The following is a 25,873-nucleotide window of genomic DNA, read 5'->3' on the forward strand; positions in this document are numbered from 1 at the left end:
CTGCACTCTTAGGTATCTACCCAAGAGAAATAAAAACACATGTCCCCCACGAAGACTTACATATGGATGTTCTTCACAGCATTGTTTAGGAGTCAAAAAATTGAAACAATCCAAATGTCCACTGACTTGTAAGTGAAAAACAAAATGTGGTCAGAGAGTAGCATGCTATTCAGCTCTGAAAAGGACCAAAGTGGCCTGGGGCAGTGGCTCACACCTGTAAACACATGAGGACACCAAGGCGGGCGGATCACTTGAGCCCAGGAGTTCAAGACCAGCCAGGGCAACATAGTGAGACCCCATCTCTTCAAAAAATAAAAATTAGCAGGGCATAGTGGTGTGTGCCTGTATTCCCAGCTACTTGGGAGGCTGAGGTGGGAGGATCGTTTGAGTGTGGGAGGTCAAGGCTGCAGTGAGCCATGATCGCACCACTGCACTCCAGCCTGGGCAACAGAGTGAGACTCTGACTCAAAAAAAAAAAAAAATCAAATTAAATAATAAATTAAAAATAGATAAAAAAGGAATAAAGTACGGATAGAGGCTACAACATGGATGAAACTCAAAAACATGTTCAATGAAAGAAGCCAGGTACGAAAAAGGAAAGGCAGAAAAGATAGTAGCAGATTAGTGGTTGCCCCAGGCTAGAGGTGGGAGTGGGGAGTGACCATGGAATAAGCACAGGAGATCTTTTTGGGGTGATGGCAATGTCCCAACATTGGATTGTGGGGATGTTTTGCAACTCCGTAAACTTGCTAAAAATAATCAAATTGTGCACTTAAAATGGGTAAATTTCATGGCATATAAGTTATAGCTCAATAAAGCTACTTAAGAAAAACACAGAGGGCCGGGCATGGTGGCTCATGCCTATAATCCTAGCACTTTGGGAGGCCGAAGCGGGCAGATTGCTTGAGGCCAGGAGTTAAAGACCAGCCTGAGCAACATGGTGAAACCCTGTCTCTACTAAAAATACAAAAATTTGCTGGTCATGGTGGTGCACACCTGTAATCCCAGCTGCATGGGAAGTTGAGGCATGAGAATTGCTTGAACCTGGGAGGTGGAGGTTGCAGTGAGCTGAGATCACACCGCTGCCCTCCAGCCTGGGTGATAGAGCAAGACTCTGTCAAAAATATATATAGAGAGAGAGAATGTTGACCCCCCCACAAAGTGGTGCAAGGGTCCTGTGCAATGGCCCTCAGAGCATGCCCAGGGCCTGGCATCCAGTTGCCGCTCAGTGGTTATTACTTCTCTTCCCTCCCCTGGCGCAGATTCCTCCTAGGCCTGGACCAGAGAAAAGGTGACTTTCACCTCTAGAAGCTCACGCTCCTCTGTATTCACCTGTTCACCCAGGTTGCCAAGGTGAGTCTTGGGATCTCCTAGCCAAACGTTTTAACTTGAGCATTTATAATCTCTCTCTTTTTTCTTTTTTCTTTCTTTCTTTCCTTTTTTTTTTTTTTTTTTTTTGACATGGAGTCTCACTCACTATATTGACCAGCCTGGAGTGCAGTGGTGCTATCTCGGCTCACTGCAACCTCCACCTCCTGGTTTCAAGCAATTCTCCTGTCTCAGCCTCCCGAGTAACTGGGACTACAGTCATGTACCACCATGCCTGGCTAATTTTTTTGTATTTTTTGGTGGAGACAGGGTTTCACTGTGTTGGCCAGGCTGGTCTCGAACTCCTGGCCTCAAGTGATCAGCCTGCCTTGGCCTCCCAAAGTGCTGGGATGACAGGCGTGAGCCGCCATGCCCAGCCACTATAATCTCTTTTTTTGTTTTTGAGACAAAGTCTCACTCTGTCGCCCGGGCTAGAATGCAGTGGCACGATCTTGGCTCACTGCAACCTCTGCCTCCTGGGTTCAAGTAACTCTCCCGCCTCAGCCTTCTGAGTAGCTGGGATTACAGGCGCGTGCCACCATGCCTGGCTAATTTTTGTATTTTTAGTAGAGATGGGGTTTTGCCATGTTGGCCAGGCTGGTCTCGAACTCCTGACCTCAGGTCATCTGCCTGCCTCGGTCCCCCAAAGTGCTGGTATTACAGGCATGAACCACCGTGCCTGGCCTATAATCTCTTTTTAATGACAAAAATGTGCATACTTGTTCCAAGAAATACAAAACAATTTAGCAGTCTATGACAGAAAAAGTGATAGGCCCTCTTTCTACAAATACACATGCAAGGACTTAGGTTTTATTTTGTTGTTGCAATTGCTTTTTATGAAAAATAAGGTGGCAGAGGGGGGAGGTCATGTTATTAATGTATTAATCACCTGTAGCAAACTCAAAATGCTCCTGGGACCAGGTGGGTAGTGTATCAGCATCATAGTAAATAATGTATTGTAATACATAATAAATGAATGAAGTGCCCCAGGATTTGCAAGTGAAACCAGAGGCAGTCTTCTTTTCCAGGAAGAAATGAGCTCCCTCTTACTTTCCTTGAGACACATGGGCCTTGGAGTCCACCTTTTGTTTCTCTGCTTTTGATAGAGACATGGAACAGTGCAATATTTTTCTTTTCTTTTCTTTTTTTTTTTTTTTTTGCCGGGGTCGGCGGGGGACAGGGTCTCACTCTGTCAACCAGGGCTCAAAAGATCCTCCAATCTCAGCCTCCTGAGTAGCTGAGACCATAGGTGTGCAGCACTAAGCCCAGCTAATTTTTTGTATTTTTGGTAGAGACGGAGGGGTTAGCCATGTTGCCCAGGCTGGTATCAAACTCCCGAGTTCAAACGATCCTCCAGCCTTGGCCTCCCAAAGTGCTAGGATTACAGGCATAAGCCACTGTGCCTGACCATATTTTTGCATTATATGAAAAACTACAGGCCAAGTGCAGTGGCTCACGCTTGTAATCATAGCACTTTGGGAGGCCAAGGCAAGGGGAATTTAGCCAGGTGTGTGAAGTATGTAAAGTAATGTGTATTCTAATTAGATCGATTTAGCCATTCCACAATGTATGCATATTTTAAAACAACATATTGTACACAATAAATGTGTACAATTTTTGTCAATTTAAAAAGTAAAGTTTTTTAAAAAGAAAGAAAAGCTGCAGTGCAAGGGCAATGATAATCGTACCGACTGCAGCCTCAGTATCAAGGAGGCAGCAAGGAGTGGTTGTCATCCAAAGGGGATTGTGGAGGTGGAAGAATTCATACTTCATCCAAATGGGGTGGCCGCTCCTCAACTCTAGGATTTGGTACCCAGTAGGAATGGAGACCAAAAGTTACCAGAAATCTGGGTGTGTTTTAAATAAATTTAATAATTTTAATTTAATTTTTTTTGAGACAAAGTCTTGCTCTGTTGCCCAAGCTGGAGTGCAGAGGCGTGATCACAGGTCATTGGAGCTCCCAATTCCTGGGCTCAAATGATCCTGCCACCTTAGCCTCCTAAATAACTGGGACCATAGGTGCATGCCACCATTCCCAGCTAATTTTTTTTTTTTTTTTTTTTTTTTAATTTTAGTAGAGACAAGGTCTTGCTATGTTGTCCAGGCTGGTCTTGAACTCCTAGTCTCAAGCAATCTTCCTACCTTGGCCTCCCAAAGTGTTGGGATTATAGGTGTGAGTCACTGCATCCAGTCAAATGTATGTTTTAAATCATATGACTCAAATCAAACCTAGCCATTAGCCAAATCATCCATCTTTAATGTTAGCATGCCTGCCCTATTGTGTGCATGCTGTGTGGCTGTGTCGTACTGCACGGTTGGGCCCTATCATAATTGACTCTGCCACTCTCCACTGAAGGATGCTCAAGTGATATCCAGCCTCCAGCCCTCTTTTTACGTTTAGATTATTAGAAGGAGGTTTACCGGATCAAGGGAAAAGAGTGTTTAAAATCTTGATGGACATTTTGGACAGATTTCTTCACCTAATTTCTCCTCTCTCATCAGCTACATGGTTCTGTCTTTTTCCTGTTTCTTCTTCCATGGAGCCTGTGCTTTTGTGTCAGGTCATCTCACATCCTTCTTGGAAGGGGGGAATGAGGCATGGGAAGGGAAGGAAGGTTCATAGATCTGCAAGGTCAGTCTCCTATTAGCCCAGCTGTTTCCTGACAGGGACAAGAGCCCTGGCCCTGGAGGACCCCTTGTCACTCTTGGGAAGGGTGACAAGGCCTCCTAGCCAGCTGTGTGACCCAGCCCTTTCTCTGCACAAGCTCAGCTGAGCCAGCAGGGCCTGTCTGAGCCCCTAGACCAACTGGAAGAGGAGATCCTGGTGGGAAAGGGGCTGCCCCTGGCCTCACTGAGGCCCCCATCATCTCTTGCTTACTGCTTACTGAGCCCCTGCCATGTGCCATGTCATTCTTTGACCATCACCACTGTCATCTCCCAAAAGAGTTGAGTGGCAGAGCTGGCATCCAAACCCCCACAGTTCCATACCCAAGTCTGCTCTGTTCCCATGGGGGTGCTGCCTCTCATGGTGAACTTCAAGGAAGACCCTGGCACCACATCTCCCATTTCCTCTGGGAAAGGACTATCATGTCTCCCGCCAAGTCCTGTGCCAGACTCAGGCTGGGTGATCTTGGGCAGCCATGACCTCCAGCCACCAGCCTTTTCCCACCTTCCTGAGGCTCCCAGAGTGACCTTGCTAAACCCAGGTCTGACCTGCTCAAAAGCCCCCAACAACTCTCATTGACCACAGGGAGATGTCTATACCATGGCTTCTAAGGCAGGCCCTCCCCAAGGGGCTCGCTTACCTTTCCCAGCCTCAACACACACCTTTCCTTAGAGCCAACCTGAACTGCTCCCAGTTCCCTTTGGTTTCCCGCCTCTGTGTCTTTGCCCGTGCTGTGACTCTGCCTGCAATGCCCTTCCCTCCTCACACGTCCATACTTTACCGCCCTTCAAGGACTATGCGTTGCCTCCTCACTAAAGACTTCCATCCTTGAGCCTAATGGAGGATGGGGTCATGGTCGGGGCTGCTTTTTCCACCAGCTTGGAGCTCTGGAAGTCAGGTTCCCTCCTCTCTGAGTCCTGGCTACCAGCAGCAACCTGGCCCCGAGCAGAGGCCAGGGCCCTCTTCTTTGGGAAGAACGAGCTGACCTCTGCCCAACCCTAGTCCCAGGAGGGCTGGAGACCCAGTGACTGTGTCTGGAGGACCCAGGCCTTCATCTCTCCCCCACCTCACCCTTGCCCCCCAGGGTGGCCAATGAGGAGGCAGGACACGTTGTGCTTAAGCACAGAGACAGGCTCACAGAGCAGGTATCTCCTCCAGCGGGACACATCAGCCTGCTTTCCCATCCTGCACCCCTGAGAGACCTAGGTAGGGCCTGCCCTGCTCAGTGTCCTTCTGACCTGGGCCCACTACAGTTCAGTGGCCTCAGCCTTGGGTGCCAGCTGCCAAGCTCACTCCCGCCCTTGAGAGCTGAAAGAAGGGAAGACAGATGCGTCTCCTACCCTGGGTTGCACAATCCTCCCCCATCTTCTCACGTCCATGTGTTCCCACTTGTGGGCTCTGCTCACACTGTGTCCTCTGCCAATATCCCTCTCTATAGAAGAAGGAGAAGTCTCTGGACAATGACTTAGAAGGGCTGGGCCTGGGTTTTAGCTACTGGCAAGGTGTGCCAAATGCAGGACAGAACAGTCAGAAAGGGTTGCCCACAGCTGTTGAGCCTTGGACACTGGCCCTGCGACCCTGACCACATGCATGAGGCTGGAGCTGCAAGCCCTGGCCAGAGGCACGTAAGGTTGCCTGCGGGAGCACTGCTCAGGGGAGTGCTCCCTGTAGGTGGTGACAGACAATTAGAGCCTCTCTGTTGCAGAGTTTGGAAGTGACTTGCAGAGATCAGGATAGCCAAGCTGAGATAATGGGGTGGTGGAAGTCACAGCATAGTGAGTGCAGTGCACAGAAGCAGGTGGTGGCAGCAAGGCAGGGAGGAGCTGAATTGCAACAATGCTGGTTGTCACCTGAGCAGGGAGCCAGGAAGGTCCATTCTTCCCATTCCCTGCTACCTCTTTCTTTTTTCTTTTATTTTCTTTCCTATTACTATTACTATTTTTTTTTTTTTTTTTTTGAGACAGAGTCTTGCTCTGTCGCCAGGTTGGAGTGCTGCGGCACGATCTTGGTTCACTACAACCCCTGCCTCCTGGGTTTAAGCGATTCCCCTGCCTCAGCCTCCCGAGTAGCTGGGACTACAGGTGTGCACCACCATGCCCAGCTAATTTTTTGTATTTTAGTAGAGACAGGGTATCACCATGTTGGCCAGGCTGGTCTTGATCTCCTGACCTCGTGATCTGCCCACCTCAGCCTCCCAAAGTGGTGGGATTACAGGCGTGAGCCACCACTCCCGACCTCCTCCTAGCCTCTTTCTAAGCTTCTTTTCTTCCCTGCCTTTCCTCACAATAACCCACATCTCCTGAAGCCATCTGAACTCATCTCCTAACCTCCCTCTCTCCCTGGGTTTCTCCTAAAAGGAAAGAACCTGAAGCAACAAAGATACAATCAGGCAAATAGACAATATCCACTGTCTGGAAGGTGCAGTGCAGTGCAGAACATGAACTGGGACAACTTTCTTGGGGACAACTGGCAATATATATCCAAAGGTTTAAAACAGAAACATCCTTGCACTTAGCAATCATACTTTCCGGAAGTTACTCAAGGGAAGCAATCATAGACATGTACAGCGAGAATGTGGAGATGGATATCTGTACAGCTCCGTATCTATTAGCAAAGCCATTGGAAACAACCCAAATGTCCAACAGGGGACTGGTCTCCTATTCGGTTCATTATGGTAGAGCCATATCATGGATTCCTATGCAGTCATTAAAATAAAGTTCTAAAAGAATATTTAATGCCATGTGGAAATGTTCACAGTATAACATTGAGTGAAAAGAGGACCAAAAAATGTGCATACGGAAATGCATAGACCACACTGAGAAGATCTGTGTTAACGTATTAGTATTAAAAGGCTTAGCACATTGTAGGTATTCAAGGCATCTCTCTCTCCCCTTCGTACCTAGACTCTGAGCTTCTGATGCAAGCACTGACCTTGCAATAAGTGTTTGCTGAAAGAATAAATCACATTAAACATGTGATGCTTCTAGCTGCATCAGGAATACAGGCAGAGACCTCAGCCAGGTGGGTCATCTTGGGAAGCTGGGGCAGGGAGTTCCCACACGCAGCATATCAGAGGTAGATGGTCCTTTTACAGATGAGAAAACTGAGTCCCAGAGTGGGCAGGGATGGCCAAGGTCATGGCAGAGTTAGGGGCAGAGTTGGGACTAGGCCTCAGTTGGTTCCGGCAGCTGCCTTATGTCAGTAGCTGGCAGGCTGTTCAGTGAATGGAAGCTTGGGAGTCCAAAATCTACTCTCCCCTGGATGGTGCGGGGGTGGAGAGTGTGCCCCAGTCCCCTGACTCTGCCACATTCTGGGCAGCTCAGAACCAAGCATGAGGGAGGGATATGAGTGGGCCCAGGTCTGCTGTGGCACCTCTCAGCCTGCCTCTCTGAAGGTGGTTTCCTGTGGGTAGGAGGGACTTAGGAAATCAGGATGATTGCCAGTCCTTAACATAGTCCTCATCTCCCCTTTGTGCCCCATCAACAGGGGTGCAACTATCAGCTCTGTCCCAAACTAAGATCACTGCTGCACTATCAGCCAAGAATGAGGCCAGGACACAATCAAGGTCTCTGTTGCCCAGCAAGGCATCCAGATCCCAGCAGCAGCTGACTCCAAAAGGCAACCAATGACTAGATCCAGAGCACAGTGGAGACCCCAGAAAGCTCACAGCCTGCTGCCAAGGCAGCACCACCAGCACACTGCCCGCCCACCAAGTGCCAAGTCAGCTGAGAGCCGGGGGTGGGCTTTCCCAGGCAAGGCTGGTACTCTCTGCCACCTCCCTCTCCCTCTCCCCCTTCCTCCCTCTGCCACTTGTCTTGGCCTGACCCTGGCTTGTATCTTATCCATCCACCCTTTATGCTGGGGGCCACTGGGCAGGCAGGGAGCTGTGTTCTCTGGGGTTCTGGAATAAAGGCGTCTAAAGAGCAAAGGCAGTCACTCAATTAGCCGGGAAGGAGAACAACGCAACAGGAGAGAGCAGGAGGCTGGGGCTGTTTTCTGTGGTCTGTGGGAAAGGCTGCAGGAAAGTAGCTTATTGTGCAGATGGAGGAATAACTGGTCCTGAGGAAGAGGTGGATCTCAGACCTAGAACAGATCTCTCTCCGAGAATGGTCCTGCAGGGCACCGACCCCAAAGGCCTTCCTCCAAAGGCCAGGCAGAGACCAGCCCCAGGAGGGGCCCTCTCTCCAACACGGGACCCTGAGCTGAGGGCCAGCCCAGTGCAAGACACTCTTGGGGATACAGAAGAGGAAGAGGCCACATTGGCCCCAGGACATGCAGAGAGATGAGGACAAGACCTATCACAGAAGGGTCTGTCAGCTGTTCGGTAGTTCCTCTGTGCCCGAAGGGAGAGGGTCCCTGCAGCTGCCACTCCCAGCCTTCTCAACGGGGACTCAAGAGCTCTGAGTTCTGGCCACCACAGCAGAGTAACCCTGGGCAGACCCCTGGTCTCCCTGGGCCTCAGTTTCCCCATCTGAATTACAATTGGGGTGGACAAGATATTCTCTATACGCTCCTCCATGGTCATTATTTTAGCTTTTTAATCCTGCCTCTAGGATTCCACTTGTCCAGGCCTGGACCACCAGGGTAAAGGACCCAAGATGGGCTTTACCTGCCCCTGTAAAGGTGAGCACGCTCAGGAGACGTGCAGGAGACCTCAGGCTGGGTTTCCATCCACTGGAGAGAAGCCAGGTCTGAGCAAGAAGTCGGGCATCCCAGCCAGAAGCCCTGGGCTGACCTGCCCCAGACCTGTTCCACATGGCAGGGTCCCAGGAGGGGACACCCAGGCAGTGTCTGAGGCTGTCCAGGCAGGGGCTGGGTGGGTGCCTTGACCCCTGCGGAAAATGTTTCTCTAAGGACCCCCAGAGATTCCACTCGTTTCGGCTGGCAGGGCCAGGATTACCTGTTTCCATATCACGGAGAAGGAATCACCGGCATTCATTTCCTCTGAGCCTTGGAAAGCTTTCCTGCTGGCCCCCACTCCCACCCCCATCAGAGGCTGCCGGGACAGGTAGGTCCTCTGCCTTCCACTATCCCAATGGCCTCCTCCTGCTACCCGGCCTCAAACTGTGAGCTTCTTGAGGACAAGGGTTGTATCGGGCTTCTTTCCAGCTCCCTAGCTCATAGCTCCAGCCTGAAACACCACCCCTTGCGACGTTTGAGAAGGGTGGGAGTGACAAACCGAGGGAGGCCCAGCAAATCCCTTGACCCACAAAGGGCTTCACTGGACTGGAGACAAGTGGGGCTGAGCACCTAGCTTCCCAATCTCAAAATCTCCTTAGTGCATGTGGGAGTTTCCTAGGGAGAAAGCGGGTGGGGAGCCAGCCCTGGCCAGCACCTCCAGTAGTTTCATCCCCAGCAACTGCTCACCCCGGGTGCCCTTCCCTCTCTTTGGTCTTGATGCTGCCCTTCTCCAGCTGGGCTTCATGCTTAATATAGAGAGGCCTAGCAAGTAAAAAGTAATGTGTCTCCAGGGCCCAGCACAAGGCTGCCTTTGTGTGAAGGTCAGATTCCAGTGTCTCTGTGGCCGGACTTTGTGCAGCTGCTCCCTGTGAGTACAGCCATCAGGGCAGCTCAGAGCTCAGCCTGGGGACCAGAGCTCAGGACTTCAAACTTTTTGGGAGCTCAAAGAGATCTGGGAGCCTCCGAGGGCTCCAGAGTGAACCCTGATTCCTGTGTACAAGACTCCAAGAGCTCCCCAGAGGGGCTGCCAGGGGCTGCAGTTAGATGGAAGGGAGGCAGGGGCTGGCCAGACCTGGGAGGGCCAGACCTGGAAGACCAGACTGTGTGATGCCATCTAGGTCCCAAAGAGGCAGTGTGGCCAGTTAAGAGTTCCGCCTCTTACCGGTTGTGTGACTCTGAGAAAATCACTAACCCTCTCTGAGCTCCATTTCCTCTACCAAATGGGAATGATACATATGCTTTCCCTGCTGCTGATATGAAGATAAAATGAAAGAATACAAGAAAGTCTCTTAGCACAGGACTTGGATCTTCTTATTCAGGGCACAACTGTGTGGGGAAGGAGGACTTTCAGCTCTCCTAATCCCACGAATCCCTCCTCCCCAACAGTCTTTGATAGGGATAGCTGCCTTTTCTCAATCTTATCAAAAGTGCTTTGTCAAAGGGCAGCTTCAAGACCCCTCCCAATCTGTGCCCAAGACCCCTCCCAATCTGTGCCCAATCCCCCTTCTTGCACAGAGACTAGCGCCCAGGGCTCCCAAGCTTCTGGGGAGTCAATGAGAAAGAGTCCAAGCTCCGCTCCAGGCCTGGCACGCGGTGGACACTCCATCCATGAGAAACTGGAACTCATCCACACTCTAGCGCAAAGGCTCCTCCTCCACCCCCAAGGACACCAGGGCTGCAGGAGAGGGTGCTGGGCAGAGCATGGCCCCCGAGCCAGGTCTGTGGGAGCCCATGATGCCTGCTCAGCACTGCCCTGGGAAGCACCTGGGATCCCTCGGTGGCCTCCGCTCTGGGTGCCTGCTGACAACCATGGTTCCTTCTTAGCCCCTCCCAAACCGCCCCTTTCTCCTTGTCACCAGCCCTGGAAGCTGAACTCCCAAAGGCAGAGCACTCAGTCCAGACCTCTAGACCTAGAGGGAGCTTGCGGTTCTGAGGACAGCTGGAGGTCCTTCTAATGCAGGAGGCCCACTTTGGCCCCACAGCTCCCAGAGAGCAGCCCTCCTTCCTCAGCCTGTCCCTGCCCTTTACAGAGGACCTGTCTGCCCTCAGACTGGGGGTTCTTTGAGGGCAGGAAAGAAGATTGTCCATCTCAGTCTCCCTCACAGCCCAGCACACAGGATGGAGGATCCTGGGGCATGTCTACCTTGGCCGTCCCTGTCAGCTTCCCAAATTCCTGATACACTAGATCGTGATGGCCTTGTCGCCTCCCCTGCAGTTGCCCACCCAGGCCCTGCCTCGCCATTAAACTCAGGGCCTTCTCCCTGCCCCCCACCTGGCCTCTGGCTGCTCAGATGCCTCTACTCCAGCCCTGTCTGAAGGCACCCTCTCTGGGACTCCCTCCCTGCTTGTTTAAAACCTGCCCATGCTGCGTGTCTGCTGCTGCAAGGCTGTCAGACGATAGCCATTCAGATGAAGGCATTGAGGCCCACAGGGCTGGGGATTATGTGTTTCTCCCTGGGGATGCCAGATGCTTTTCTGGGGCTCCAAGGGACACGGAGCCTCCCCCACGCTGGCTCTCTTCCTGCCCCTTGAATTGCAGGAATGCCAGTGCCATCACTCATGCTCAGGACTTGCTGAGCTCCAGGGTTTTTCTGTGGCCCAGGCCCCTGGTGCCAACACCTGCTCTTTGAGCACCCCAGAGAAGGGATTATAAAGTCTGGGGTGTCTGAGCCTAAGCGAGCTGGTGGGACCTGCTCCACGTGGCTCAGCAAGTCAGCGAGATGCCTTGGAATCCTGGGAGGATGAGCGTGGGAGGCTCCCTGGACCCAGCTGGCCCTGTTCCTGGCCTCTCCCCGGTGTCTTTCAAACCATTCTCAGAAACCAGTTGATCCTCTTCTTGGCCCAGTCCCTTCTCCTTTATCTCTGAGGCGAGGGTGGGGGGCATGAGAGGAAACACCCACCCCCACAGTTCAGGCCAGATCCCTGCCAAAGCCACCCAAGACACTCGGCCTGGGAGAGGGGCAGCTGACCCGGCGGCACTGACCCTCTGTGCTGGGTACCTATTGTTTTCTTTTTGTTTTTAAATTTCTGTTGTTGTCACAATGTTGTTGTGCAGCCAATAAAAGTGCACAAAAGCTGTATTATTGTTACCATTTTGATGACTCTTCAGAGTCAGAGTAAATAACTCTGCCTTCCTTAAAGCACAATTATTTGATGGTGAAGATCAAGAAAATAATATGTAATGTTTCAAGCCTCCAAAACAAACCTTTCTAGTCTGCACCTGTCTGCCTGCCCCTTGCCCCAGTTAACCAGGCCAAAAATCCCAAGGCATTGCTTATCTGGGCTTTCTCCTGTCCCTCAGCAACCCTGTGCTAGAGATCCAAGTTCCCAAGGCCTGGCCCCAGATGATGTCCTACCCGTCTCCATCTCTGGCCTCTCTTCTTCCCAACTTTCTTGAAGAAGAAATCTCCCCACCCCCCACCCCCATTCCTTTCCATCATGCCTGGCCCTGATGGTGGCCATGAAGGAAGGGGCTTGGTGGAGTCCCTGGGAGCGTGGAGACCAGCAAGATCCCCAGCTGCCCCTTCCCACGGTTCTGTGTGGTGGTCCCCCACACCACCCACCCCTCCAACATACCCAGCACAGTGCAGTTTCCCGCCCTGCCCCGCCCGGCAACCCCCAGCTGGCTTACCTGGAGCATCCCACTGGGCATTATTCACCTTCTCTGGCACTGAGAGCTTGAGAGCATGGTTCAGGGACTCTTTGGAGAGTGGCTGCCTGTCAGTCAGTGAGCTGGGGTGGTGAGGGGACCAGGAAAAACATTCATTAGAACGTGGGGGACTGGCCTGGGCTCAGGGACTCTGGCCTGGCACACATCTCAGCACACCCAGGGGGACACTGGCACCTCTGTCTCCCACAAATGCTGGGGCCATCCACAGAGGAGACCCCAGTGGGTCAGGGGACAAGACCCCAGTGGTTGTAGGGGCTAACCCTGCCCCCACCCAGCCTCCCTGTAGGCTCTGAGGGTTCGGGAGAAAGGGAATTCAAGGCCTTCTGTGCTCTACTTCCTGGTGTGACCCTGGGCAAGTTTATGCCTCTCTCAGGGTCTCAGCGCCCCCATCTGGTTGAGGAAGGGGCTGAGGTCTGCGCTGGAGGATTCTGAACACCACTCCCGGAGAGGGCAGACTTTTGGGGTGGGGCTGCCCCCACCTGTCACTCCCTGGACCCACCAGTCCCCACCCATGGCCAAAAAATCTGAGTGGGGCTGCAGGTGCTCATAGTGCTCTCAGGGGTCCCTATTCCGGCCCCCAGTGAAGGCCTCCCCTCTTCCATGGAGAAGACAGGAACAGGTCCAGGGAGACCTGAGGCCCAGGGATTTGTACCTTCACCCCTGACCCAGATCCCCTTTGCCTCCCAGGCTCAGTGACCCTGGCTAAAGGGTCTACCCTTCTGGCCAGCCCGAGTTTCATGGGTTTCCGGGCTTTCATTATCATTTCAGCCTGACTGCCCTTCAGCATCATTTTTCCTCAGGGCTCACCTGGCCAGACCTCAACCGCCTACATGGCTGAGCAGATGGATTTCAGTACACACTTCAGGACTGCAGCAAGATTACACAACTCCAGAGACATATTTCACGGTCAACAAATATGTAAACAGAATCCACTGGAGTTGTGCAGCATGCAACCTGTGCAGCTGGTCATGGTGTCCCTGAGGGAAGGACCCTGGCTCCAGGGAGTCCTGTCTGTCTGTCAGTCAGGGTGGGGCCAGCCCCGTACCTGCCCAGTTCCCAGGAAGCTGGGCCAATTACCTGCTTCTCACATTCAGCCTTACTCCTTGTCGGCACTGCAGGTTCCGAACAAAACTAAGTTTGTGAACACACCCAGGCCCACCTGGCAGCAGTCTGTTTAAGAACCTGAGATAGGTTTTAAAGTGAAAGATATCAGAAGGTTAGGAAGGGAGGGCAATAGGGAGAAAGGGGATGATTGGGGAACCGAGGTGGCGCCGCTCTTGGGATATTTGTGAGCAAGGCCTGGGCCACAGGGCTGGAGCAGCCCTTCCATTGCTATGGCGACCCGCTCCAGGGAGGTTGTGGAAAAACTGAAGAGATGGCAACGCGTGCTTCTGGGGCGAGGTCTCCTGTGCCGGGCAGACAGAGGCGCCTGAATGCTGCAGAACTCGTCCTCCTGACTTTGGATCCTTGGTTACAGCTCTCTGGGATAGCCAGATAGAAGCTGCCTCCACTTTGGGCTGCAATGTTACCAAACGGCCCCTGAGCTCTGGGTTCAGGCAAACGAGGGACACGTACACTGCTAGGCTCAGGGGCCCACACTGTGATCATCTGGGGAAGACTGTGAACTTGGTTGATGTCCCTGCCCCATCTCGGCCTGTGTCCTCAGAAGACGGTGGATAGCACCCCAGGTTAGAGTTAGCAGCTCTAATTAGCCTCTGAGATCACCAGCTGGGCAGCCACCTCCACATCAGCCAGGCAGGAGGCTGTCCTTGGCTGTAATGTCCCACCATCTGAACTGCTTCCTCACAAACAAACCTGTTTTTAAATCCTCCTAATCAAAAGGTATGAGCAGCACTTCTCTCCCCACAGAAAATTAGTGTAAACTGGTTCTGGTTTTAAAATAGCTACACAAAGACTAAATGAAAAGACAGCCACCGAAGGAAGTCAAGGGTTAAGCGGACTTATTGTGATTAGAACCTTCTGTTTATAGGGAGGTTGAGGCTGTTGGCAGCACCTTCTTGCTGTGAGTGGGTGCCTTTTCCTGGAGGGCCAGCACCCAGTGCAGTGTCAAATTTCTTGTTGCTCAGACACTGATCTTGTCCAGCAGCCATGGTCAATGAGAGGGTGGACCCTGGCCCTCTGCCCGTATCAGTTTAACAAGAACATCTTGCTTATCCCTGTGGCTGGTCCAAGGCACTGATTCAACTCTCTATGCCCTATGCTTACAGAATTTGGGGCACATGATTAAGAGAATGTCAAAACCTAATTTTCCAAATGAATTAAGCCTGATCTTTTCCTTAATGGGGGCCTTGAGAGGTAGTCCCTTTGAGGAGATGTCATCCACAATAGAATATGCTAAACCTCCAGTAACTTCCTGCTCACTCAGGGTTATAACCAGTAACAGGCTTTCCTGACCTGACCTGCCACACAGAAACAAGTGAAACTGCTCAGGCCATCCGCCTCTCCTCATTGTGACTGCTGTCTCACCCTCGTTGTTGTTGGTAATGGTCGTCTTTCAGTTTTTGTTTTGTATATATGTATTTATTTATATTTTGCAGACAGGGTCTTGCTCTGTTGCCCAGGCTGGAGTGCAGGGGCACAGTCACCACTCACTGCAACCTCAAACTCCTAGGCTCAAGCAGTCCTCTCATCTCAGTTTCCTGAGTAGCTGGGACTACAGGCCCGCACCACCAAACCTGGCTAATTTTTGTATTTTTTGTAGAGACAGGGTCTTGTTATGTTGCCAAGGCTGGTCTCCAACTCCTGGGCTCAAGCAATCCTCCCGCCTTGGCTTCCTAAAATACTGGGATTACAGGCGCGAGCCACCATGCTCGGCCATTTTTTAGTTTTTCATCCTCTCCTCTGTGACTAGCAGTCACTTCTTGCTACTTTCAGTATGCTGGCTTCTAGCAATTCATCTCACTCCTACATTGCCATTTCTTTTTGTAGCAGAATAGAAAACAGCCAAGCTCATTAGAACTGTAGGTTATATCGGGGGACATGTTCCACAATGGAACCTATCACGTTTTCCTTGAAGAAAAGAAGCTGAGGTTTGGGGATCTGCCCTTACTCTATCTTGACTCCTCAAAAACATTTTGGGCCCTACTCCTAATTCTTGCTGCTATTCTAGGAATGACAGGTGGCCATAAATGATTCTTCAGGTGAGTTGATATTACTGTCATCATGATCATCATAAGCATGCCGAAGGTGATTAACATATTATTCCTGTCATTCTGGAAAATTATGCTCCTTCTGGAAGGCAGTACTCCAGAGGTTGGCAAAAGTCACCTAACATGATTGAATGACAATAATGGTGGGAGAATGGCCTGAGGAGGCTGACTGGCTTCTGTTTGCATTTTGAATCTCCAAGAGGAAGAAGAGCCCACAAGGGTGGCCCTCTTTCACCCGGATGAGAACAAGGATTCATTCTCTGACCTCAGCTCACATAAGCACACTTTAAGCTCATTGCCTTGCTCTCCTTTCTTTCACAGAAAACAAAAACACTTTATGAGCACCTACCCAGCAGCATGGGAACAAGAAAACAAAGGGCGTGTTTGAGCAAATATGATGTAAGATGTGTGTGGGGGGCAGAAGAACCTGGGAGCGTCTGCACTGTGCCTTTCTCTTAACCATCTCTTGGTGGATTGGTGTCTCCTTACTCCTACCTTGCCAGAGGAGCTGATGGGAACCATTTGCACACAGAGCCTCCCAAGCCTCCTTCAGCTCCTCTTCCAGGAAGCCCTCCGAGATTTCCCCAACACCCTCTCACCCCTATGGACCTTGGACACTCAGGTTTGAGTTTCGACGGTCACACATGGCTTGAGAGCTGGGGCCACTTCTGATTCAGCTCTGTCCTCTGGCCATGAGTACTCACTGTTGGAGCTCAGCACATATTGGTTGGACCTAAACCTTCTCAAGTTGTCGCTATGTGTGAGACACATAAATTGAGGAGGGCCCTCATTTCCCATGTGAACACTTCATGGATGAGGATCCGTTTCCTATTTATTTCTGTTGCCCTTTCTTCTCGCTCAGCCTTTAGCAGCCAGGCCACTGTTGTGTATGAAGTAGGTGCTCAATGAATGCTTTCTTGAAACAGGATAGCATCAAAGTTCACCAGTCCGTCTGCCTACGTGGGCACAACTCACTTTACTAGCTGTGTGGCCGAGTCACGGATCCTCTCTGGCCCTCGGTTTTCTGCCCATATCCTGTGGCTATTGCAAGAAGGTGATATATAAGAAGTGCTTAGTACGTAGTCAGCTCTCATCATTATTACTCACGAGCTTTCATGGACCTTTGGGGGCACAAGAAGAAAAAGATAACTTGGCAAGATTGAGAGGGTGACCGACAGAATGAAAAAACCCTAAACCCAAGTCTGGGGGTCCAGGTTCCGTGCCAACTACTTTCGCTGGGAGACTGGCTGGGGGCCGGGAGGCGGGGGAAGGTGGGCTCCTTGTTCCTTACACGGTCCTCATAATGGAGCTGGCAGACCTGAGCAGGAACACCTCTGGCATGGTGCCTGGGGGGTGGCTGCAATCTGTGAGCTCGCCCAGGAGAGAGCCAGAACCTCAGAGAACGTGTCACGGAGTCCCCCCGGGAGAGCCACAGCAGCCCCAGAGAGGCCCAGCTCCACCGGACCGCCCTGCAACAGAGATACAGCGTGAGTCACCGCTGGCAGCCTGGCTAGGCGAGGGGACAGCTGCCCTCTTTCCTGGCCATGACTCATCTGCTCCTGGGGTGGGACACCTGGCTGTAATTTACAGCCTGGCCTCGTAAGCCCACACCTTCAGATTCAAAGGAGAAAACCTTGTAGCAGGTGGCTGCCTTGGGGATGTGGTCTCCATTCCCCATGGCCAACTAATTAACAAATAGCTAAAATCTCCAGGACTCCTGGAGTCTCTTTGCAGAGACTTCTGGCTACCATTCACCAGCCTTCCTGTCACTTCTGGTAGTTCTCACCTCTCTGCTCGGTGGGCAAAGCAGAACTGACTCCCCAATGGCTGGAGAATGTTCTCCATGGAAGGTGTTGCCTAACTAGTTCCCCATATCCTAACAACCCCAGAACAACGCCTCCTCCAAACCCCATAGTGCTAGTCACACAGGCCTGTGAACAGCCTGGTGCTCCCAATAGCAACAATATAGTCTGCAATGGCGATTCACGCTGGCTTCCCCATCACCCTGTGTGGCGGACTCCGCGTCCCCTGCTTCTCTTTAGTCTGCATGGACTGCCTCACCTCAAAGATCGGGCCTCTGGCAGCTCTCTCCTAATTCCCAATTCCCAGCCTGAGGACCCCCATAGAGGACTCACGGTAGAGGGTGTGCCTGGGGGTCTGGCTGCCCCAGGGTGCTCACCTTCCTCCTTCTTGCACCTGGCAGGCACAGGGCTCAGCATCCCTTCTGCTCCCTCAGCTAAAGCATGCTGAGTATGGGAGCCAGAGGCTGTGGGTGCCCTAGGTTCCGGGTGATGAGGCAGTGGGGTTGGGCATGAGTGGGGACCCGCCCCAGCCTGCCTTAGGGCTGCAGTCGAGGTGTGGCCCCAGATACCTCTGACCTACATGGCAAGGGACCCAGCTGCCCACCTGTGTGGCTCTTACATAAGAAGGGCGGGAGGCAGGACAAGGACCTGCCATTGCAGGCAAGAGACACAGTTTTTTGGCAGTCATCCTTGGCAGAGCCTTGGGAGACATGGCTCCTGCCACTGGGTCCCCCAGGGCTGGGTGAGAAGTGCGTCTTTTTGTTTGGTTTGGTTCTTTACTAAGCACATGTACTATGCTGAGTGCCTTGGGTTGGCTTCTCCCATTCTCTCCATGGTCCTGCAATGTAGGTTTTATTAATAGTCACATTTTCCAAAAGAGATGATAGAACACTAAACTTGCTCAGTGTTGCCCAGGCAGCAAAAGGCAGAGCCAGCATTGTGAACAGGGGTCTCCATGGCCAGCTCTGAAGCCAAGATGCTATGTACACAAGGTTTACCCAGTATGTGCATGTCATAAAACTCAGCTAACCACCCCAGCTCCCCCCATTCCCTCTGGAGAGCCCCTATTCCATGGTTACAAATATCCCTGCATCTTGCCCTGTGCCTTCCAATACCCCCTTCACCCTCTACCTCGTCCTTCACTACAGGGACTAGCCAGTCTGTGGCAGCAGCCAGCCCCCACCAGCACCTTCCTGCTTCCTGGAGTTTCCTGGGGGCTGTCCCTGGTGATCTGCCCACCTCTCAGCCCCCTTTCCCCCTTACAGAGCTCACATACTCCCTCATCTTTAATTATTACCTGCAAGCTACAACTCCCAAATTCCAAACTGCCTCTGGCATGAGTGGGGGTTAGGTGAGGTGAACAAATGGAGGCAGCCCTAGTCAGTGTTAGGGGGAAATTTTAAGCCCTAATTATTATTATTATTATTATTATTATTATTATTATTATTATTATTTGAGACAAAGTCTCACTCGGTTGCCTAGGCTGGAGTGCAGTGACCCAATCTCGGCTTCTTTCAGACTCCGTCTCCCAGTTTTAAATGATTCTCCTGCCTCAGCCTCCTGAGTAGCTGGGATTACAGGTGTGCACCACCACACTTGGCTAATTTTTGTATTTTTAGTAGAGATGGGATTTTGGCCATGTTGGCTAGGCTGGTCTGGAACTCCTGACCTCAAGAGATCTGCCCACCTCGGCCTCCCAAAGTTCTGGGATTACAGGCGTGAGTCACCACACCCAGCCTCAGCCCTAATTTTAAGGCCAAGGGGCAGGGCACAGAGGCAGCAATTGGGACAGGGGTTGTTCAAGGTCCTCCACCTGTCAGATGGCAAATGACTGTCATATTGCTACCCTAAACTGGTAGGTCAATGCCAGCACTCTAACTTCAAGAGAATTCTACCCTTCACCAAATTTCAATTCCATCTCAGCAATTCTTGCCTGTTGCCACTTCAAGACACCCTGACAGTTTGACTCAAGTACTGGTCCTGAGCCTCTGATGCATTAGGAACCCTTTTGAGAAGCTGCTGGGAGCCCTCCCATAGACCCCCATCAAGGCACTTTGTACCCTCAATGCTCTCTTGCTGTTTTATGTTCTCATGGGACTTTGGAAGCCCATGCTATACTAACAACCCCAATCCTACTGAATCCCAGGAAGGAATTCAGACCTCTCCTTTGTCCTGAAGAGTTAAAGATGAACTTGTTTCTCTTCTCCCCCTCCCTCTCTTCTGGTGAGGGCTGAGCCATGATGTTAATGAATGGAGTTGTCACTGATACTTGACGTTGGTAGAGAATGACAACAGAAATGTCCTCAAATGTCCTTCAAGGCTAGCTCTGGAATCACAGTGTCCAAATTGATGAGGTTTGAAAATCTCAACAGTAGCCGGGCTCAGTGGCTCATGCTTGTAATCCCAGCATTTTGGGAGGCCGAGGCGGGCAGATCACCTGAGGTCAAGAGTTTGAGACCAGCCTGGCCAACATGGTGAAACCCTGTCTTTACTGAAAATACAAAATTAGCTGGGCGTGGTGGTGCATGCCTGTAATCCCTGCTATTTGGGAGGCTGAGGCAGGAAAATTGCTTGAACCTGGGAGGCAGAGGTTCCAGTGAGCCGAGATTGTGCCATTGCACTCCAGCCTGGGCGAAAAGAGCGAAACTTGAAAGAAAGACAGAAAGAAAGAAATAAAGAAAAGAAAGAAAAAAAAGGAAGGAAACCTCAACAGTTATTACGCCAGCACATGGCTCATTCCAAGGTTAGAAAGGCTTGGGAAATGTGTTACCTACTCTTTTCGTCTCCTTACAAAACCCAGTAGCTGACCTGCTGTGGTAGAGCCGCCTATGACACTCTTCAGACCTCACCTCCTCTGGGAGGGACCTCAGCCCTCATGCTTCTTCCTGGAGCTGCCCTGGCTGATCTCCTCCCAAGGCACTTAGCATTTAGAAACTGGATATTGTTTTTTTAAAAAACATAATGGCCTGTCATGAAATAAAAATATTAATAAGCCCTTATTCCCAAAGTTGGAATTGATTTCTCCCTGCCCCAGTGACTGACAGTTCCCTGAGGATCCTCCCTCCTTCTATGAGTATTGATTTAGCACCTCTTCTGTGCCAGATGTTGCATGGGACGAAGGGGTAAAGTGACAAAAATGGAAATGGTCCCTGCTTCAAAGATTTAGAGATGATGGGATCGATTAACAAAAATGCATTCTTTGCAGGGTTGCTGGGCCCAGGCTTGGGGAGGGGGTATAATGATGTTAAAGGAAGAAAGCTAGCAAGGAGTAAAGGTCTGATTATTTCGTAGGAGACAGTGTGGGAGGCTAGTGCGGAGGAGAGGAGTCAAGGCCAAGGTGATAGACGTGGGCTGTAGACCATCCCCAGTCTTGGTTTTCCAGCTCACATGGGTGGGGTTTTGGGTGAGCAGAGATCTGCTAGGGACGTATAATCTTTCAGAAAGGTTGAGGGCAGGGGTGGTTTAAGATATATCCCCTTGAATCCACCAGAAAGAACATATTTGGAGCAGGTACCCTGGAGCCCTTGACTGACTGAAGCCCCCAGCCCAAGACCCCAGTGGAAGTGTGTTTGCTGAGAGGCCTCAGTCCCCAAGGCTCATCTCAGCTCCACCTTGGCTCCTGCCTGGGTGGGTGGGGCAGCCCAGCCAGCTCACTTCTTACCCAATTGGCAGTGCTCATAGTGTCCAACTCTGTCATGCCAAATCCCACAGCCTGCTGTATACAAATAAATGTGTCAGACATCAAGTTCCACTCCAGAGCCCTAAAGGAGTTGGTAAGCAGCCTGGCTGTACCCAAGACAAAGTTCTCTGGGCACCAGAACATCAGAACATCTGGCTTCTAGCCCAGGCTCTGTTTCAGTTTTGTGACCTTGGGCAAGTCCCTGGTTCTTTCCAGGACTCTGTTTCGTCAGATGTCACAGATAAAGGGCCTTGTTATTTTCTATCTGTGACTGGTCATCTAGGGCTCTAGGCTGGAATCCTGCTGCATCAGGTAGGGACAAGGCTGCAAAGTTGGGTATTGCCAGGCTCCCAGGCCCAAGGGGGCAGAAGAAAACCAGACAGGAATAATCACAGTACTAGCTAGTAACTAACACATACCCAGCACTGCGTGTCAGGCAATGTTTCATGCAGCTTACACATGCAATCTTTGTAACAGCCCAATGAGGTACTATCACCACCCTCGATTCACAGATGAGGAAACTGAGATACAGAAAAATTATGGAAATTGCCAAGGTCCTTTGGTTAGCAGAGTCAGAATATAAACTTGGGCAAGTGGGTTCCAGAGTTTATGCTCCTAATAAGCCAGCCATACCCAATAGTCTCAGGCCTATTGGGTGACTGGGGTGGAGCAGGATAGGGACAAAGAATGGAGAGGTATAGAGAGTGAGGCACGTCAGGGTCCTCTAAACCCCTGCATCCAACCATTCATCCATCAGACCCTTTTGGAAAATGTTTTATATAAACAATGTGCATATATTAAATCATAATCCAGGTGTTTTCATATGTTGTATTGATGACAGACACAGAGAATGGCCAGTTGGTGGTTTTGGTCACCACAAGAAGGGCAGTGTGATGCTCAAAGCTGACATAATTCCAGCCCAAAGCAAAGGCTACTAGAAAATTACCATCTCCCCATTGCTTGTCATTTTTATTTGAAGTACCACAAGCGTGACTTTAGGTACTCCTCTCCTAGGAGGGCCTTACTTAACCCATCTGTAAAATGGGGGAAGGGTGGATGGGACGGCCTATAAGTCCCAGCTCTCATGATAGGTGATTCTCTACCTTTCTTCCAGGTAGATGAGAAGAAGAAAGAACCCCACCTATTCCTCAGACTCCAGAGGAACTTTATGGGGGTGGGGGTGAGGGTAGGGGTGAAGCTGGGGTGAGGCTTCCACCAGTGGGGACATTGTGCTCTGCAGTGGGCTAGTTCTGGCTCACAGACTTGCTCCCTGCCATGGAGGAGCCCAGGGTTTAAAGAGGAAGATAAAGAAACACATCCACAGCCTGTATAAGTAAGAGGCAGCTCTGAACATGGCAGGCAAAGGGGTCAGGCAGTGGGGACACAGAGCAGAAGGAGCCTGGCCTTTTAGGGGAATATTATTTCACTTTTTAAAAAGTGAGAACTAACATTTGATGGGCACTTAGTATGTGCCAGGCACTGTTCCAATTGCTTTACACAAATTAATTCATTTGATTATCTCTATCAAGTGGGTGCTGAATTATAATCCCTATTTTATGGGGAAATGGAAGCATAGAGATATGAAGTAACTTGCTAAAGGTTATACAGTTAGTAATGGGGATGGTTGAGTTTCAAATCGAGGCAATCTAACTTCAGATTGCATCTCCTTTTTTTTTTTTTTTGAGATGGAGTATCGCTCTGTTGCCTAGGCTGGAGTGCAGTGGCGCGATCTCGGCTCACTGCAACCTCTGCCTCCCAGGTTTAAGCAATTCTCCTGCCTCAGCCTCCCAAATAGCTGGGATCACAGGTGCCCACCATCATGACTGGCTAATTTTTGTATTTTTAGTAGAGGTGGGGTTTCACCACGTTGGCCAGGCTGGTCTCGAACTCCTGACCTCAGGTGATCTGCCCATCTCGGCCTCCCAAAGTGCTGGGATTACAGGCATGAGCCACTGCACTGAGCAGCATCTTCTTAACCACTACCATATGCACTGCCTAAATTTAGGTGAAGCTCTATGAGGTCCTTGGCACCTCTCCATACAGCTCAGCAACACAGGATTTCCTAGGAAGCAATTGACTGGAATTGCTTAGCAGAGTGGCTAAGATACTTGGTTATTGTGCATGTATTTTTACTTGGTTATTGTGCATGGTGGTGTGTACCTGTGATCCCAGCTACTTGGGAGGCTGAGGAAGGAGAATCGCTTGAACCTGGGAGGGGAGGTTGCAGTGAGCCGAGATTGTGCCACTACATTCCAGCCTGGGTGACAGAGTAAGGCTTTGTCTCAAAAAAAAAAAAAAAAAAAAAAGTGAACTTGAAGACAAAATAGTAGAAATTATTCAATCCAAAAGGTAGAGAGAAAAAACTGTTTTTAACTTGAACAGCACAAAACATTGTTGAATGAAATTAAGGAAGACCTAAATAAATGGAAAGATGTCTCATGATCAAGAGACTTAATATTGTTAAGACGGTAATGCTCTCCAAATTTATCCACAGGTCAACACAATTCTTATCAAAATCCTAGCTGGCTTCTTTGCAGAAATTGACAAGCTAGTCCTAAAATTTGTATAAAAATTCAAGAGACCTGACTGGGCGCCATGGCTGATGCCTGTAATCCCAGCACTTTGAGAAGCTAAGGCAGGTGGATCACGAGGTCAGGAGATCGAGACCATTCCTGGCTAACATGGTGAAACTCTGTCTCTACTAAAAATACAAAAAATTAGCCGGGCATGGTGGCGGGGGCCTGTAGTCCCAGCTACTCAGAAGGTTGAGGCAGGAGAATGGCGTGAACCCGGAAGGCGGAGCATGCAGTGAGCTGAGATCACGCCACTGCACTCCAGAATCTGGGTAACAGAGTGAGACTGTGTCTCAAAAAACAAACAAAAGATTCAAGAGACCTAAAATAGTCAAAACATTCTTGAAAAAGAACAAAGTTGAAGGATTTGCACTTCCTGATTTGAAAACGTATTTAAAACTTACAGTAATTAAGACAATAAGGTACTGGCATAAGGACAGACATATAGGTGAATTAAATAGAATTAAGAATTCAGAAATCAATTCACATTTACAGTGAACAGATTTTCAAGAAGGCTACCAAGACAATCCAATAGGAAAAAAATTGTCTTTTCAACAAATAATGCTGGGACACATGCCAAAAATAAATAAATAAAGTTTGATTCTTTCCTCATACCACAGACAAAATTACCTTAGATGTAGCAAAGATGTAAACGTAAATGCTAGAACTGTAAAAATATTAAAAGAAAATATTAATAAATCTTTGTGACCTTGTGTTAGGCGAGCTTTTTTAGATAAGGTGAAAAAGCACACAAACAAAACAAATAATTAGACTTCATCAAAATTAAAACCTGATGTGCTTCAAAGGACATCACCAAGAAAGTGAAAAGTTAACCCACAGAATGGGAGAAAACATTTGCAAATCATACATGTGATAAGGAAATTATATCTAGAATATGTAAAGAACTCATACAAATCAATAAGAAGACAAATAATCCAATTAAAACTGAGCAAAGGATTTGAATAGACATTTCTCCAAAGAAGATATGCAAATGTACAACAAGCACATTAAAAGATGCCTGACATCATCAGCCACCACGAAATGCAAATCAAAATCACAGTTAGATAGCACTTCATACCTGGTAGGATGGCTATGAATAAGAAGATAATAACAGTGTTGGCAAGAATGTGGAGAAATTAGAACCCTCCTATACTGCTGGTGGGAATGCAGATACTTTAGAATACCATCTGGCAGTTCCTCGAAAGGTTACGCATAGAGTTACCATATGATCCAGCAATTCCACTCCTTTGTATATACCCAAGAGAAATGAAAACAGATGTTCACACAAAAACTTGTACATAGCCCGGTGTGGTGGCTCACACCTGTAATCCCAGCACTTTGGGAGGCCGAGACGGGTGGATCACAAAGTCGGGAGATCGAGACCATCCTGACTAACACGGTGAAACCCCGTCTCTACTAAAAATACAAAAAATTAGCGGGGCATGGTGGCGGGCGCCTGTAGTCCCAGCTACTGGGGAGGCTGAAGCAGGAGAATGGCGTGAACCCGGGAGGCGGAGCTTGCGGTAAGCTGAGATCGCGCCACTGCACTCTACAGCCTGGGCCACAGAGTGAGAGTCCACCTCAAAAAAACAAAACCCAAAAAACTTGTACATAAATGTTCACAGCAGCACTTTTCATAATAGCCTAAACATTAAAACAACCCTGAAGGGGGCCTGCCCCTCCACACCTGTGAGTATTTCTCCTCAGGAGGGATAAGAGACTGAGAAAAGAAGTAAGACACAGAGACAAAGAGAAAGAACAGTGGGCCCAGGGGACCCGTACACTCAGCATGCAAGGACCTGCACCAGCACCGGTCTCTGAGTTCCCTCAGTATTTATTGATTACTATTTTCACTATCTAGGCAAGGGGAGTGCGGCAGAATGGGGTGAACAGGGTGATAGTGGGGAGAAGATTAGCAGGAAAACATGTGAGTAACAGAATCTGCGTCATAAATAGTCATAAATAAGTTCGAGGGAAGGTACTGTGCCCAGATGTGCACTTAGGCTAGATTTATGTTTCTCTTTACCCAAACATCTCAGTGTACCAAAGAGTAACAGAGCAGTATTGCTGCCAGCATATCTCTCCTCCAGCCACTCGGCGGTTTTCTCCTATCTCAGAATAGAAGGAACAGTCGACTTTACAGGAGACATTCCGTTCCCAGGGATGTGCGGGAAACAGAGGCCTTCCTCTTATCTCAACTGCAAGAGGTCTTCCTCTTCTACTATCTCCTCAGCGCAGACCCTTTACGTGTGTCGGGCTGGGGGAT

The 25,873-nt window shown here is 50.0% G+C and overlaps 1 protein-coding gene across 2 annotated transcripts in view; it reads right to left on the reverse strand.

Moving 5' to 3' along the window:
• Nucleotides 1-25,873, reverse strand: part of ACSBG1 (acyl-CoA synthetase bubblegum family member 1) — a 64,611-nt gene that overhangs the window by 25,916 nt on the left and 12,822 nt on the right. The window contains exons 2-3 of one of the 2 annotated variants that reach the window (XM_005560200.5): nucleotides 13,461-13,565; nucleotides 12,345-12,445 (exon numbers count right to left, since the gene is read on the reverse strand). In XM_005560200.5, coding sequence (XP_005560257.1) covers nucleotides 12,345-12,445; nucleotides 13,461-13,565 — 206 coding nt within the window. The remainder of the gene's footprint in view (nucleotides 1-12,344; nucleotides 12,446-13,460; nucleotides 13,566-25,873) is intronic. The other variant, XM_005560201.5, reaches the window with a different exon arrangement.

The sequence above is a fragment of the Macaca fascicularis genome, chromosome 7 (assembly GCF_037993035.2).
Source record: "Macaca fascicularis isolate 582-1 chromosome 7, T2T-MFA8v1.1".
Taxonomy (NCBI): Eukaryota; Metazoa; Chordata; class Mammalia; order Primates; family Cercopithecidae; genus Macaca; species Macaca fascicularis.